Source organism: Manacus candei, unplaced genomic scaffold (genome assembly GCF_025592945.1).
Source record: "Manacus candei isolate 608988 ecotype Guabito, Panama unplaced genomic scaffold, ASM2559294v1 h1tg000014l, whole genome shotgun sequence".
Lineage (NCBI taxonomy): Eukaryota > Metazoa > Chordata > Aves > Passeriformes > Pipridae > Manacus > Manacus candei.
This window is the reverse complement of record NW_026138062.1, coordinates 37,095,241-37,113,173: the sequence shown is the minus strand read 5'-3', so window position 1 is coordinate 37,113,173 and position 17,933 is coordinate 37,095,241. Positions and strand designations below refer to the sequence as shown.

Genomic DNA, 17,933 nt, shown 5'->3' with positions numbered 1-17,933 from the left:
AGACAGCACAGAATGCAGCTGCCATCCTAGCCAGCTAGGATTGCTCCAAGTGCATGAGGACTGTCCCAAAATGTTCTGCCTGTCTGTACTTGCTCTAATTCTATTAGTGCCATTTGCCTTCCCTTACAGTACTGGAAAACAGCTGTTGTAACGTCTTTCTCCGTAGGTCAGTGTGTCAGAGTGGTGGCAGCCCAAGAGCACAGGAGCAGTGATGACCCTGCATGTGCATTCCTATAGCGCTGTTCAGTTTTGCTGGAGTCCGTAATGAAGTCTTGCCCTTTCCAAGGCAAGAGAACTATAGAGGCCCCATGGCTACTGGTGCAGCCATGGGCATGCACTGGGGAAGATATTTTTCACCTTGTGCATGTCTTAAATGTTTGAGTAAGTGAAGGACAAATAAAAGTTTGGAAAAAATCCTAAAAATACCCAAAAGACACCACAGACTACAAATTTGAGGAGGACTGAGGCAGCAGGAAAAATTAAGGTTTAAAAAGGATCTTTAATTTTGGGGAAGAAAAGCCCAGTTAGGTCTGTTACAGCAGTTGCATGTCTTACACTGAACACAATCATCCATATGGGAGAAAAGCTGCTCTCCCAGCCCCAAGCAGTAACAGCAGAGCCCCAGCCTGAAGGCTGTGCTGACATACAGAGTTTTTTTTTCAAAAAGGCTTTACAAAGCTGGATGAGACAATCCCTCTGGAAAAGCTTGCACAGGACATTTAAAAGCTTTGAAAGGTCCCTTACTTTCCTGCATCTGTCACATCTGTTGTGTCAATATTGGAATAGTTCTTTCTATGAAGAGCATAATCAAGATCCCTAAAACCACAAGAGAACCTCACAGACCAGGTCCCTTGCATGCACCCTTCCTGAAACAAAATGATTCCCAGAAAACCCCCAATGGTTCCACAGTGCAGGGAGTCCAAGTAAGTACAGCAACACAGTACTGACCTGCACTGTTTCTATAAGCAGTGTGATGCAACACTTCCATGCACTGAAACACTACTGTGCACCACTAAGATGAGTCTGGCTCCGTCGTCCCTACCCTCTTCTGTTACACAGCTGGATTAAAAATATCTCCTAGGCCCTGCCACCTCCTGTTCTCCTGCCAGAACAAACCCTGCTGTCCAGCCCCGTAGCTCCTGTGCTCCAAACTTCTGGTCATCCCAGTGGCCTCCACAGGACTTTTTCCCAATATATCTTGTCTTCAGGAGCCCAGAACTGGTCACAGTGTACAGTGTTCCAGCTGCAGTCTCAGACCTGCTGAACAGAGAGGACAGACTGCTCTCCTGGCCCTTGCTCAGCTGTGCTCTTCTAATGGGAGCTAGAATGTGGTTGGACACCTTCATCTTCACTCGTCCTTTAGGGCCCCAGATCAGCCTCTGCAAAGCTACTTCGCAAACAGTCTGTGCTCAGGATAAAAAACTGCATTAATTCAGTTCCCACTGCAGACTTTGCATTTGCCTTTTTGAACTGGGTGAGGTTCCTCTCCAGCCTTCAATTCATGTTCACTGCCTTGTTGATTTCAATAAACAGAAAGTAAACATCCTGTTATTTAATTTGAAACAATTTTAACAATAGCTACAGGAACACTGAAAAACCCCTGGTGATACATTACAGGCCAATGTTAATCGCATCACATAAAAATTAATTTTTCATTATTCATTCATGGGTTTTCATCTTTTTATTGGGCTACATTAAGACAGCAGGCAGTTGTAGCATAACTTCCACCTCAACTGGACAGACCTCAACGGAAAGCTTACTGCAGCTGTGGTCTCCCCTATGCTTAATAACCCCAATGTTATTTCCTTCCAGTTCTTTTCAGCTGTCACTGGCTCAGATCATTTTTCTCTTGGTAATTAATACTTCTGTGTTCTTCAAAACTACTGCAGCATAAATCCAATCCACACTACCGTTTTTTTTTTTAACTCCCACCCCTTTCCTATTTTTTGTCATATATTTTAGGGCCTGAAAGTATTTTCTTATTCATTTAACTCTTAAGGCTTTTTTTAGTCCAAAAGCAATAACTGAAACCAAGCAGCAGTCTTTTAATATATCATTTACTCTGATTCTTTCTGTAGCATGTACAACCTTTAATCCTTTTATCAAACACTGTTTCCTTAGCACTATTTCTAGAAAGAGAATGTGCTTCCAGTGCAGTTTAGATAGGGTGTCGGTACCTCAGTTACACATCAAACTTGGCCAACATCAGCTTTCCTATGAAATGCTGGACTTGGCTTCTCCCTGGGTACCACCGTCTCTGCCAGAGGCTGAAGACAGTAATGTCACACAAGTCATAATTCCTATCCTCATACAGGAAGAAGTCTCTGGACCCCCACAAACAGACATTGTATTCACGTTCTTCCAGTGTGTCTTTTCCAAGCTGGGACATCGGTGAGGATGCACCACCTCCAGGCTGAGTCCCTTCCTATCGTTTCAAACAGCCCTTTTTCCTCAGGTCTCACAGGACAGCCCAGTCTGTAAGCAAAAGGAAAACAGCTTTAAGTGAGAGTGATCAGTTCACCCCTCTCCACCATTCAGGCATGTGTGACAGATTTAATTACTATTTTATTAGATAACAGCACTATTTGTGTGCCCAAGAGCACAGAGAGCAACGAAGAATAAACTACATGTTAAGCACAAAAATAATACCAAGAGCCCAATAATCGAACACAAAGGAAATGGGTACCATCACAAAAGTCACAGCCACTGTTAAGTGCTCTAGCAGGTAACACCACAATTCTCACCGCTGACGGTCCTTGTAACTCTAAGGTGAAGAGCAGCATTTTCCACATCATCACTGTATAGCAGAAAGCCACCTTCACTTCTCAGGGTGTGCAGCCACCAGCAGCTTTCATTGAAACCTAATGCAATCAATGGAGAGGAACATTTCAGGAATTAAGTACGATTCACGCTGAGGAGTTATGAGAGAACTTAAGTGATAACTTCCTTGAAAATGCACTTTTGTAATCAAAGTACAGCATAGGAGACAGCAAATAATAGAGCAATCATTAACAAATACAATTGGATAAGGAGCTGAGAAATGCCATAACTTTCCCAGACAGCTCTCCCCAGAAGTTACTTGGAATTCTCTCTGTTCAGGGACCCCAGCAGCAGGCTGGGGTGCATATCCTGGTATAACAGGACTGTGCACACATCTATTTCAGAGCTGAAGAAGAGACTGCAGTAATGCATGGAAGCCAGCTCCTGTCTCTACAAGTTCAGGAAGATCCAACTGAGGTCACTGACTTGGCTCACCCTTCCAGTCTTGTGCATCTTTTTCACAGTTTGCTTTGCATGCTCTGCCCCAAATACAATGTAATCCACTCACATTTTTATCTAATCTACCTTCAATTTTTAACACAATTTCATGAGGCCATTAGGCTTTGTCAGCCAGGTTCACACTGAAGTCTGAGGTGCACACACACAAGTGAATAATGGGGAAAGAGGAAGAAAGGATTTTATCACTCCATTGAGACAAGGAGTTGTTATTTAGCCAGTCAAAGAAACACTTGTATCTCCAAGGAACCTTGGCCATCTGCTTTTCCCTTCACAGGAAGGAAACTGGAAGTTGAGGACAGAAAAATTCTGAGATGCCTGGGAAACCTGCCAAACACAGAGGCTCCCAAATGTTTCTCTTGCACAGGAACACTTGATACATAGGAATAAGCAAGACTGAATTCCCAATGGCTACATGGTCAAGACAAAATGTCCAAAACAAAATGTCCCCTGAATAAAAAAAATTTTTGAGTCAGACTTTGAAAAAAATAAGTGTTTTTTCCTGTTACTACTACTTTTCTGATTAAGAGTTTTAGCTGCTTATCTTTTTTAGATTTTGTTAGTAAATGCTTGTAGCTTGCTTATTTCCATAGCCTGGCTTATATTACACATTATTGTGTGATTATTTTTATACTGATTTTACTACAACTAGAAAATAATAGGGGACTCCTTAGTAAAGGGCAAGGTAAACTACAAACTGAGGTGCATAACAGTTTTCTTACCTCCTCAGTGCCCCTTCCAGTATCAGAAAGGTAACGGAGTCCAGCCTAATTAGGGAACAAAGACTAGACATGAGTCACGTGTGTTAGGCCTGATGTGATACAACCACAAATGCCAAGGGACCTGGCTGTTGGCATTGTGAGGCCACTCCATTGCTGACCGGGCATGGTAACTGGGAGAGGTGTGCGAGGACCAGGGGAAAGCAAGTGTCACTCCTGTCTTTGAGAAGGGCAGGAAAAGGGACCCAGGAAACTACAGGCCCTGGGAAGGTGATGGACCAGCTATTCCAGAAAACCATTTCCAGACCAAGAAGGACAAGAAGGTGGCAGCAGTCAGCATGGACTTACAAAGAGTTAATTTGTAAACTCTTAAGGATCCTAACCTGCTAGCCTCTGTGATGACGTGACCAGTTCCTTGGACATGTGGAGAGCAGTGGATATTGTCTGCCTTGACTTCAGGAAAGCTTTTGACACTGCCCTGATATCTCCACTGACAAACAGATAAGAACTACAGGCTCAGTAAGTGGACTGTGAGGTGGACTGAAAACTGGCTGAACAGCCAGACCCAGAAGGTTGTGGTCAATGGCACAACATCCTGCTGGGGGCCAGTGAGTAGCAGAGTATCCCCGTACTGGGGCCAGTTGTTTTCAACATCTTCACTTATGACCTGGGTGATGGGACAGAGCACTTCCTCAGCAGACTTGCAGGTTATACAAAGCCAAGAGGAGTGACTGCTAAGGCCAGAGTGTCACGCTGTCATCCAGCGATACCTCAACAGGCTGGAGAAATGGGCCCTCAGGATCTCATGAAATTCAACAGAGGGAAATGCAAAATCCTGCACCTGTGGAGGAATAATCTCAGGCACCAGGACAGGCTGAAGGCCAACTAGCTGGAAGGTAGCTTTGCAGGTAAGGATTTGGTGGTCCTGATGAACACCAACTCCAAGAACCACCAGAGCAAAGAACATGACCTGGCCACAAAGGTGGTCAGTGGCATCCTGCACTGCACTACAGAGACAGATGCCAGCTTACAGAGAGATGATCACATAGTTTGACTGCCCTGCCATGGACATTTTACACATAATTAAAAAATAGATCTGAGTCCTTTTACTAGGCTAAACAAACAGAGAGGAGAACTAACCCAAATTTGTCTTGCTTTACCGGTAGAACTTGCACATCTTGGTCAAATCCCATCAGTGTTTAAAACTGGTATTTTAGAACTACTGAACCAAGCTGCATAAAACTCCCTTTAAAGCCTTCTTATCTGTCAGTCCCACTGAGATGCTGCCAACAGCCAGGGCAGATGGCACCACACTCTGAACTCTACTCCAGGTTTTACAGAGCACGTGGATACAGCCTTCCAGATCAAGCCTACTGGCTCATGCCAAAGACTGTTCAAAATCCACAAGTACTATATTGGTCATACAAGCAAACTGGATTCTGAGTGCAGTGTATCAGTAACATCCAGTAGCTCAGACTTGGCATCCTATTAATGTGGCACTATGAGTTTTGGATGTAAGACACATTATGGCTAGCCAGAGCTTGAGTTGACTGCTAGAGGCTGTGTACATGTACTTCGAGTCCTTTAAAAACATGTTAACACGTGGCAGGAATTATGCAAGGAACTACATTATTTCAAATAAAGTATTAGCTGAAGTGTGGAAGCAGAATTACTCTATGTCAAATCACAATCTGAACAAAAAGTGGGCTCCTAATTTCAGTAACTGCTGAATAAAGCCATGTATCCTAATACATACCTTGTACTAAAACTTGGTTTATGATTCTCTTTCGTGTGCTTAAGATACACGAGGATTCTGCACAAGGCAGTCTTCATTGGCATTTTAAGATTTTAATAGTAACCTAAAAAATAAGGAGACAGTAAATAACTATGACACTTCAAACAAACTAGAAAATACTCTTCTCAAACACCCGTAAATTATAGAATTATAGAAAAATCCATTTATTCTCTACCCACTCTTACCACTTGTTACTACACAGATTTGTCCCCCAATTTTATTTTTACTGCCTTAGCAGTTAAACAACAGCTGTTCCAAGAGTATTAACAAGTTCCTAGATTCTCATACTTCTGCTTGGAGTAGATTAAGTGCAGTTCTGCTCCAAAGAGTCCCGAGTCTTTTCTTTTTGGAAGTTTTCTAAACCACACATACTTCACGTGACAGAAGACATACCACATGTTGTCTTCTAGGCCTGCCAATGCACTTGGCCAAAGTGACATTCCATCTTTGTCATATTAGTGCCACTACAATAATCAGGATCCCTGCCCACAACACAGAGTCATTGAGAACTAACTGCTCTCATTGCAGCCGCCTCCTTGTTCCACAGCCTCCTGTCGGTTTAGTTACTGACATTTATAAGGGGCAAAGCTGTATATCAAAATAATAATACAACTAAACTAAACTGGAGTGAAATGTCCCACTATATAATAACATCTCAGAAGAGAACTGCATACAAGTATCATTAAAATACATTTTAATACTACAAGCATTTGATACAAAAGTTTAAGACTTTTGTAAATTTACAACTTCTGCAATAGATCTGCTTGTATTTGCAGTAAGTACAGTTGGAAGAACAAACAGCTAGTCAGAATATTATTTTATTCCTATTACATTTAATAAATCATAATTAAAATTACTGTAATTCTATTAAAAATGCCAAAATAAAAGTGTTAATAAGGGTATGCATCTTGAACTCTGTGTGCCTCCTCACAGAGTCATGTGCAAATAATTATCCAAAGTGTTTAAAATTCAACAGCTCCATGCCCCAGCCAGGCTTCAAAACAGCTCTCACCTATACACACACATTCATTCCCTCCTCCCCCAGCTAAAATCACCTCTTCTCCATAAATACCTCCAACTTAAAAGAACATGTGACCACTGCAATGTTTGACAGGCTTAACACAATCCACTACTCAAGCATAGGAATGTGTTGTGGAGCCCAGGAGCCCTAATGAAATTCCTGCAGAAAGGTGCCTGGAAAGATCCAAATTACAGCAGCGCAAAGAAGTGAAGAACTTTGTATGTTCTCAGATAAAGACTTCTTAATTTACCAACATCCTGAGGTCCTGTTTGATCATAAAACTTAGCACACCCTGCAAAGTATTTGTTACAGAAAGAATTCCTTTGGAAAGCCACACACAGGTAGCACCTTTCAGGCTAGCTTCAAGAACAGCCCCCAAAAAGCAACTCAGAAGTGACATACGTGTAAATTACAGCACACAGCCACAAACATTTACAATAAAAGTAACATTTACCTTATCAGACACAGCTGAAAACAGGCTGAGACTTGCAGCTCAGAATAAATACAAAGCTGGCACAACTTGTGAGTCCTATATAAGTGCTGTCAATTTATCAATTCTCCCATTTGATTCTTTTCATCTACTGCACCCTCCAGCTTCCATGCTGCAGCTTGCTATCTATCATTTTTCAAAAGTTCCATTATCTATTCTGTCCTGTACATTAATCAAGATTGTTACCTTATTCCTAAAGCAAAAATGACACAGTATAGCTCACTAACCCTTTCTAACTACAGCTATAATTTTGCAAGTAACAGGATTAAAATCACTTGGCAAGTCAAATGCAATAATGGCCACAGTGATAAATTGTCAGTCACAGGGTCCAGGCTGTAATTGCCATCTGGACAAGCATTTAGTGTCCTGGGACATTACCTTCACATGGTGAAATTAATGCAGCTATTGATAGCTATGTACCCATCTTAAAGGGAAGCTATAATTACAAACTGCACATCTTTCAGTCTCTATTTTAATATGAAAAAAACACAATAATTAGTTTTCCCCCCCTATTAACAACAGGCAACCATAGGCCTAACACAGTCTCTCCAGTTTCTGTAACAGCCAGTGTATACTACCTGCTCTTGGCCACCTAGATTTACTGAAGAGAAAGCAGTGAACCATATTCTTGGCAACTAGTAGATATCAGTAAAAGTTGTAGGCACATAAATCTGGTATGTTTTTGAAGACAGGCCCTGAAACCAGCCAGTAAGACTGCTGGTAGTGCTACAGTATGTGTGGGTTTTACCGGGTCTGTGCCTCTATGCCGTTTCTTCAGAATTCTCTCTCTACAAAAAATTAAGATTATTCCAAACTCTCTACCCTGTATTGACCAATATAAACCCTACTGTTTATGATTAACAGCAATGACTTTGTTAGACCTGAACGTATCTTCGCAGCCAGTGATGAAAAGCGGATTTCTAAGAGTGAGCAGGAACACAGCAAAAAGTTATTTACAAAGTAACAGACTCTGAATTTTAATTCATGTGATAAAGCTTTTCTTTAAATTAAAGCTCAAACTGCATATGGTGCCAAGCAAAATGAATCTGAAATAGTCTAAAAGGCTAACAGCATGATACACATGGCTATTCTGAAGAAAACAGATGCATCACACATGAACTGAGTGATACTGTGCATATACTGTGCCATCATCAAGGAAAATTGAAAACCCACTCCTAAGTTCTCCTATCTCAAGTAATAACACATATTCAGCATAACAGGGTATCTGCACTACTGTCTTTCCAATAGAGAACAGCTGTGCAGGACGAGCTCCAAGCTGCCAGCGCTGCATACTGAGCAGGAACAGCTGTGACAGTGCAACACCCAAGGACAGTTTACATTTACCTTGCACGTTCATGTTGGGCAGCTTCACTGGCTTGACTGACACAACAGGCTTTGAGATTTGTTTGGTTAGGGTTTTTTTGGATATTGTTTCTTTAATTAACAGGATTTTTGGTGGCCACTATAACAAAGGGCTTCCCCCCTAAATTACCCTGCATTTCCCCCTTTATTTTAGGTCTGCTTTAAAAATTACCTAGCAACACACAACAGCAGCGTGGGTAAATTCTGACTTCCCCTCAAGTGACCATATGGCATTTTGCACCAGCGGGCATAAGGTATCATTTTGAGAGTAGCAGAACCACTATTCATGACACAGAAAGGAAGAACTCCAATGCTGAGCTGTTCTCAGGAAAACACACAATCCCTTGTGGCCACTTATTTGGGGTTTCCAAAGGGAACCCGAGATGATCCGCAGAGCTGTGTTCGTGTTTCCTTTTGTTCAGGTTTACCTATCAAAAGGTAACAGATAACAATTTTTGCTGCTGACATACTAACAAAAGATACATTGCTACAGACATTCTTAAATGGTCAAGCAATCTTATCCTCCCCATTCATCTAGTTTTAACTTAAGTCTGGCCAAACCTGCTCACCTCAATTGTGAGTAGCCCCTGCTGAGGACAATAGATCAATCAGAGAATACGTCATCACCTGGCATCACTGCATGGCTGCCAGGGATTATAGGAGACAAACTGCAATGTAATTTTCCCCAATTTCATGTTTGCCAAATTCTCCCTGTAGGAGCATATATTTGCAGAAAAGTAGGAGAAGCAAGTAAGCATTTAAGGGAAAAAAATTAACATTACCAAAAGGAGTATTAAGTTCCTAGAAACAAAAGGGCAAAGACTACTTCAACCAAGCCAGCAAGGCATTCAATTCCCTTGACAAGATTATTAAAAATATTTTACATCTATTTCACAACTTTCAATTATAAGGTGTAGGGTACCTGAAGTTAGCATGTTACACAGAATGAGGAATGTGAATGTAGTGATATTCCTCTTCTGGAATTAGATTTCAAAAAAGAACGAACAGTGGCATTTTCTAGCAGCCAGTCAATAAACCCATGCCAGTGGCAATACTGTAATTAAGGGACATTTGTTTTTGTTTTGCCTGGACTGCAATATTTCACCATACAGAAGCTGGACTTCAGTATTTAGGGAATGATGACCATGTCTGAAAGTATTTAAACATATAGGACAAAGATTTCAACTGAGCAGCTTAAGTGAGGTCTGAATTCAAAGATACTGGCATTTGTAAGTACTTCGTAAAATTAATAAAAATTGTTCATTTACAAGTCATTATGTTCCTAGATGCCATGCATTTAAAACAAAAGGAGGATCCCTTTTTTTTTTGTAAAAAAGATTCCTCATGATTTCTAAGAAGTTTGGGTTTGATCAGCAGAAGGGAATGAAGTCTTTAACTTCTTAACATCACTCAGGCTCCTATCACACACTATAATTTAAGTATTATATATATAAATGTATAAATTATATTTTTTGCAAAATCTTGTGCACTGCCAAGCTGTAGTCAAAGTCACTAAGACAATCCTATATAAAACAGCGACTCAATCCTGTATTTTTTAAAATGGCCCCCTCCCCTATACTGCTGACATTCCCATATTGAAGAAACTTCAGCACCAGAATAGCTGGCTAATCACTGATTTTCATAATTATCCATTCTACCTATGTTGTTATTAATACAGCAGAAATATCTTCAAATGTTCAGATTTCTACTTTCAATGACTGCGTCCATGCTGAGCAGTTTGGAAAAACCTCCAAGGAACGGTATAAATTTCTCCATTCAGTACTCACATGCCCTGTTACATGGATGTGAAGTTCTGAGCATTTTGTGATGCTTTACATTGTCACAAACAGCTAAAAAGTACAAAATTGTTAAGGAAGCAAGAGATTAACCCTTAACCCTCATCATCTTTCACCTAAAAATAATGATGTATAGATGCGACTTCACGAACAAAGAAAACTCAAGAAACTCAGATCAAAAGCATCTGAAACTGCTGCATCACTCGGCTTTGGAAGCTACAGTTAAAATTTCATGAGCTTGTTTTGCCAACTTCTGTAAACTCTGAGGTCACCTATCACAGAAACTTATAGAATTTGAAACAAATTTAGAAAAGTCTGCTTGTAAACAAGTTAAGCCAGCACAGCTAGCAAAGAATTCAGTAGTATCAGTACAGGTCTATTACTTTAACATAAGTCAGGATACCATTGTGGTACACACTGAGTAAACAAGTTTACAATTATGCAATCTGAGATAAGAGAACCACTAAGATTTTAGAGACATTTAAATATGCATGGTTCTATTAATATCAATTTAATTTCAAAATGTTTTTTGTTTTAAAGTATCAAAAATTAGTATAGGCAAAGCCTGATATAGTTTTCTCAGATTTTACAGTTTTAAGACTACAAAAAACCAGCATATATTTGTATTATAGAAAAATACTTAGATATAGTTGGGATGTGATGACCTCACTAGTTTGAGGACATTTTGCATCTTCCAAAAACTAAGGGGGAATCTAGTTTCACAGGAAACTTCCTAGCCTGTGTATAATCCCATTTTCTCTAATTTAAAAGATCACTATTCCTCAGGAATTGTGAAACATATTGATACACAGCCTCTGAAGTGTTAGCAATACTGCTTGGCACAATTTCACACAATGCTCCCCATTCCCTCCTGTAGGGTTCCTTACCTGTCAGTTTTGCAGAAGGTGCCAAGTCAGGCCAGTGTCCTAACCTCCTCTTCCAAAATAATGACAGCAGAACTGATTAACTTTGTGGGGCTAAAATCTCTGAAGCCATAAGACTGTGCTGGGGGAAGGGTAGGGCAAGATGTGGTCACACAGTCCTTATTATCAACAACTCAAGATTTACTCAAAGAGCTTTCATCTTTGATGTGCTTCATTTGAAAATGTGAAATTTAACAACACTACTCAATACGTACATCTGTATTGAAATGAAACCTAGTAAGGAAGCATTCAAATACCTAGGCATGTAATAGGGTTTAGCATATAAAGTTTAACAGTCAAAATTTTATTTAGATGACAGAATCACAGAAGGGTTACAGCTGGGACCTCTAGAGATCCTCTGATCTTGGCTCATGCAAGGCCACCTAGAACCAATGCCCAGAACCATGTCTCCAAGAGTGGGGACTCCACAACCTCTCTGGGCAGCCTGTGCCAGTGCTCCGTCACCCTTGCAGTAAAGATGTGTTTTCTGATGCTCAGAAGGAACCCCCTGTGTTTCTGTTTGTACCTAAAAGATTTGGTACTTCATTGTGGGAATTAAGTAACATCTTTCCTGTGCTAACTGTAACGGGTGACAAATTCTAACTCAGATTACTTCATAACAAGAGCAGAACACCAATTTCTAGCTTCCACCACAATAAAGCTGTATTTGGTAGGAAACAAAGTGTTACATTAGATATGAAATATACAGGAAATGGAATCTTATTTCAAGACAAAGACAAGGGAACAGCAGTAACCATAACAAACTGCAGAGCATCCTGCAAATGTTCTATCACATACTGGCCCACTGACTTACCTGTTTACAAACAAAACCACACAGCAATGTTGAATAGAGAACCATTTCTCACAAAAATTTGTCTTGGGGAGAAGAAAGCATTTACAGATCTGTTTCAACATGACATAACTAGACCTTGCAACAAACCAAGCCTGCACTTGCCTAGTCTAGCAGATGACAGTTCAGACCAGGGCTAAAAGTTGAGCATAATGCCAACAAGGAACCTGTGAAAATTTTCAAAACAGGGTAAGTGGCGAACTCAACTGCTTAAAACTGAAGAGCAAAGATTCTCTACTTGCTACTACTGTACAAGCTCCATCTTCTGGTAAGCTGTGACTTGAACTTAGTTTTTTGTCCTTTCCTTGCACAACTGGACATACTGCTGATGCTGCACTAAAGCAGGATTTATCCCAGCTTCCTAGTACCATTTCACATTCCTTATTTTAGTGGAAGTCACTACCACCTGCAAGATAAAGTTATTCTTCCTACCCAAAATGAAGTAGCTTCCTAAGTGAACATCAAATATTTTTTAAAAAGCATTAAACCTTAGGTCTCATACACAGAGCAGAGGAAGCACCTACTAACATGTAACAAAGAGGACTGAAAAGGACTGTATTAGCAATAATTTCAAGTTTGAATAATGGATCAGGCATTTCAGTGAGTGTTAAGAATACTATTAACCCTTCTGCCATATACCCCCCTTAAAAGACACTCCAGTTGGGTACCATTTTTTTCACTTCAGAGCAGAGTACAAAGGCCTCAGTGATGAAACCCCTTTGCACAGGACTAAGCCAAGACCACATGGTAAAAAACAGGTAATTTCCTTCTGTTATCATCTCACACGCAAAGGCAGTCAGTTGGCATCATATTCAAGACTAAATATTTTTAATCAAAGAGATTGATTCTTGGTACTATTTTTCATAATGGCTCATTCAGATTTCAAGATGGAAGCTCATACTATAATTCTTACATTAAAAATATTAATTTAAAACTAAATTATCAAAATTATTTCAAATGACAAATTTGTAAGTATCAACATTAATAAGACAACGGTTACAAATAGACTAAAACATAAAAGCTTTTACTTCAGTTACCTGTTTGTGACTTTTGAAGTACATAATGAACAAACATCCATTCCAACACACAACAAACATTATTTGCAATGTCTTGAAAAAGAAACTCCACGTAAGCAAGAAGCAGCTTCTCCAAAGCAGTCCACATTTCAAACTGAAGTTCTGCATACCGATGCATCCATTTCTTTGATAGGTTAACAGAATAGCTACCCATTATCAGATTCTTTCACACTACTTCTCACAGACCACCTTCAGAACTCTGTTTCCACACTCTGCTCAACTTTGTTCTTGCCTTCTTGTAACTTTATTTCCATCTTATTTAACAACTTATTTTGGTCAACTTACTTTCATTCTGAGCTCTGCAAAATCTCGCATCTGATCAGCATCTAACTACTTGGTATGCTCTGACAGGATTTGCTTATTCATAAAGTTTGAGCGATTGTAGTTTACACCAAGCTATGTAAGCTAAAATAAAAGCAGATATGCACACAGTTTAAAGGCGATCCTTAGAAAATGGAGAGAGAATGAAGTTTTCATATCTTTATTACAAAATTAGGGAATCAGAGTCATTCAACGATTCAGTTTCTGTACCAAACCTTGAATTATTAAAGGAATTTGTATCACTGACAGTAAAAATATAAACAGTTTGTATTTTTTGAAAATTTTCTATGATATTTCTTAAGTCTCTACTCAAGCTTGCTCAGATCAATGCCTAATTGAGAATACCACATTTCTAATTAAAGAAAAGTAGTATTTGGAAGTGCACTGCAATGACTGAAAAGGTGTAAACTAAGACAACTGTAGCTGGCAAGAGCTAAATGCTGATTTAAGCACCTCCTGACTATACCACTCCAAACCCCCATCTGTGGTGGCTGTTACTGTGTAACTGATATTTGCTTAGCAGAAAAGATGAAGACTTTGAAAAGCATCCTTGTAGCCATAAAGGAGCTTCATTAACTGAGGCACATGAAGCAACTGCTGAAACAACCAGAGGCACTACCATATTCCAAGTAGTGGGAAGGCTGTGACCATCATGCAGCTGTACACACACCCACTAATCAGACAAGCTACCTAAGATGCTAACTCTTCAACCATTCAGATTTATCACTATGGCAAGATAATTATGTTCTTCATAAACCTGAATCCTGATAACCCTATTCTTGTTTTGTCACAACCAAGGCAAAGATGACATTTTCCTGCAGTAAGAGCAGGACCAGATTTGGGTAGCACCTGATTTTACACAGGAGCTCTCTGAACTTGAAGTCCTCTATTGGATGCATTGGTACATAAGTTATACATATTTGGACTTCAGCCCTTTCCCAGCACAGTTTTGTCTTGTATATTTAGACCTTTCCCTGCATGTCACTAATGTAGTTTCACCTCTTTTCCTTTAAGGTTATGTAGATAAAAACTAAAAATATAAGAAAATATAGCCAACTCCCTAATAACGTTAACTCTTCTCCACATCTTAATGAAACACAGGCTTTCAGACTTACTTTGTCCATTAAAACATGTATTTTATTTGAATGTTCTCACTGAACTAGTTTTATTTATGTTTACGCTGAACTAGTTTTATTTATAGCAGAATTTTGAAACAACATTTAAGAATTTTAGATGAAGTTTCTAAGAGTCATTACTTGGGGTTTTTAATTCTATGAGTTTCTAAATTTTTAGATGCAGTAAAGTGAAAGATGAGGTCAAACCACATCTTCCTGTTTTTCCACAATATTATCTCCCCATCTGTAAATCTATGAAGAGCACTTATCTACTTTTACTTTTCCATATTAGTATTTCCACACACCTGTGAGTTTAGAAAGGATAACTATTAAGTTCTCATGTATTCTGTTACTTATTGTGTATTTATTTACACAAAAGAGAAACTTTGAAATTTAATTAATCCAGAACAAAGTCCTTTTTTTTTTTTGCCCCCTTAGGAAGAGACAAATTCTTTTTAACGACACAACAGATTATGAATACATAAATGATATTCATATACTTATAAAACACACATGGAGAGATACGTAACAACCTGCCAAATTGTATAAAGAACTGTTTTTACTGTGCATCTGACATCTGATGCTTTTCTTTAACCCATTTCCATCAAGTTCAGTGTTAGAATCCTCAAATAAAACTTCATACAGCTCATATCTTCCACATCATAAAGAAAATTTAATGCTTTTACAACAGAAGAAAACCTGGAATACACAATAGAAAACAGCGTCTTAAATGGAATGGGTTAGGATAACCAGAGCAGGCCAGTAACAAGCTTCAAAGACTAATGATTTGGCCCAATCCTGTAGTCAGTATGTCACCTTACATCCTCACACTCCTTTTAAAGCCTTGCAGAAGTTTGCAGAATTTTCACCATAATCGTAACAGAAGGTTAGGGTCGAGGCACAATATCCTCAATGTCTAATCAGTGAAAGATCAAGAACTCAAATAAGACTTTTAGTAAAATACAGTTTTTCCACCTCTTTAATGATACACCTCCACATTGGCAGTTTTGAATAGACAAGACTGTTTAAAAAATTTTGATTTTTAAAAAAATTATCATACAAAGAAGATTCTACAATACCAGTTCTCCCAACCAATGCCTCAAGAATTAAGCAACATACATTAATCAATCCTTTATCTCCTTCTCCCTCAAATATCTAGACATACACTTTCAAACCTGTGAGTACTTCCATGACTACCACGGCAATAAAGCAGAAATATAAATATAGTTTCAAGGTTCTGGGCAAAACACTGCTATGCTCGAGATCAGCTTTTATCCACCTAGGCCTAAAAGCACAACATACTACTAGTAACTAACAACACTTGAATTACCCTGTTTCTGATACTCACACTACATGCCATCATCTGCAGTAAAGTATATGTAGCTAAATTACCAATTCTATTTTTAGGATGCTAGTAATGAATTAATACTTATAACTGGATAAAATAAGACAAATTATATTTCTTATTAAATCTTTGTAACACAGTTTCACACAATAGTCCCAAAGAATAAAAAATGCATGCTCAGTAACATAATGCAACTCAAAACAAGAGCATGATTTCTCCATAGATTTGTGCTTTCTCAGGGCCCCAGAGGACTGGCTTACTCTAACTTATTAGTTAAAAAGTTTTGTTTTAAAAACTATGAAACTCAAACTGATTTTTTTTCATGTTTTATGCAACTTGGGGTGTTGGAGTACTATTCAGAGCAAACATCAAGACATTTGGACTTAATTTACTGTCTTGTACACATACTTGGGATTAAAAGCAGACGGAAACTAAACAGATTTATTTTTTTATCTTTAATATAAATACTGAAGTGTGCCCTAAGCAGGAAAAAGTCTAGAGTAATGATGCAGGAAGTATACCAAGTGATTTTATTCTCCTGAATCAGCTGCCATTTTAGAAGCTGTAAGAGGCATACAGGATTTCCATTTACTGTCCTAATAAATACTTTTTCATTACTTGTTACTTTTTCCCCCTATGCAATAGAAAAAATGTATTTTGCTCAAAACATGCAGAGTGAACACCAAACAGAAAGCAAGCTTAGCAATGAAAAATTCTCCTAAACAACTTACATATTACAAAACAAATGCTCTAGAACCCCCGTTCTACAGTCACTTGCATTCATCAATGCGACTAAAATATGAAACTACACAATTGTGATGCAAGAATGATGGTGAACTCGCATGAAGTGGTATTACAAAAACTGCACAAAGACTAACATGGCAACGATAACCCGACACATATCCAAAAATGGTTCTAAAAGCACAGCCATCCCAACCGGCAAATTGACATAATTTTCACTTTTAAACCAGCAATTCAATATACAACAATGTTTTTATACATTTTCTTTAAAAACTCTATAAACATTCAGTTTTTGAAATGCAGTAATTGCACTCTTCACACACTAAGGCAGAAACTTTATTTACATTATTTGGCACGGCTCTGGTTCTGAAAATGTGGAACTGCTACTGATACAATGCTGGAAGTTCTAGAAGCACAATGTTCCAAACTGGAACAAAACTGAAAATGAACTACTGTTTCATTATTACAGTTCTCCTTCTGTGCCTTCTGGAAAAGGCTTTTGATTTGAAGTTGATTAGAACTGGAGCTGTGGCTTACCTTTCACATGCTCTTTCCCTTAAAAGCGAAACATAATATATGGAACAACACAGTGCTATTGTGTCAAAGAATGAAGACCGTTAGCATTTTAAAAGACAGTATTTCCATCTTTTTAATTGCAGTTTACATATTTTCTTCCAAGAAAAAGTACATGTGAATAGTCTTGCTTCTTTAAAGCAACTGTGTATAGCATCTTTTCTGGAGAAATCACGGAGAACACTATTTTCCATATTTTACTGGCTTGCATGTAACCTTCTTGGTAACTGCAGAAAGTGAACAGACAGGTCAAGCTCACACAAAAAATTTGGCTCAACATTTTAGTGCACATTTTTTTCTTCATTACTTCAAATACTTTCCTTCTTAGACCAATTATCACTCAGAATATAAAACATAACCATGTTATTCATATATCTAAAGTCCTCAACATGCTTCTTATCTATTTGTTCTAAGATATATATTTCTTAGAAGTACTGAAGATCCTACCAAAGTCACTTAATGAGAACATATATAAAATTACATTCTGTGTCTACAGCACAAACTAAGCTATTTCTGCACAGTTATGAAGA

At 38.7% G+C, this 17,933-nt stretch overlaps 1 protein-coding gene across 6 annotated transcripts in view; it reads right to left on the bottom strand.

Annotated features, from left to right (window-relative positions):
- Positions 1 to 479: 479 nt before the first annotated feature.
- Positions 480 to 17,933, bottom strand: part of PSPC1 (paraspeckle component 1) — a 61,848-nt gene continuing 44,394 nt past the window's right edge. For 2 of the 6 annotated variants that reach the window (XR_007903057.1, XR_007903058.1), the window contains 4 exons: positions 5,752 to 5,854; positions 3,999 to 4,043; positions 2,745 to 2,861; positions 480 to 2,475 (listed from right to left, as the gene is read on the bottom strand). Coding sequence is in view for 2 of the 6 variants with exons in the window: in XM_051779128.1 (XP_051635088.1) it covers positions 17,601 to 17,630 (30 nt within the window). In the remaining 4 variants the exon portion in view is untranslated. Of the gene's footprint in view, positions 2,476 to 2,744; positions 2,862 to 3,998; positions 4,044 to 5,751; positions 5,855 to 9,097; positions 17,631 to 17,933 lie in introns of those variants that run through there. The other 4 variants (XR_007903056.1, XR_007903059.1, XM_051779128.1 and 1 more) reach the window with 2 other exon arrangements.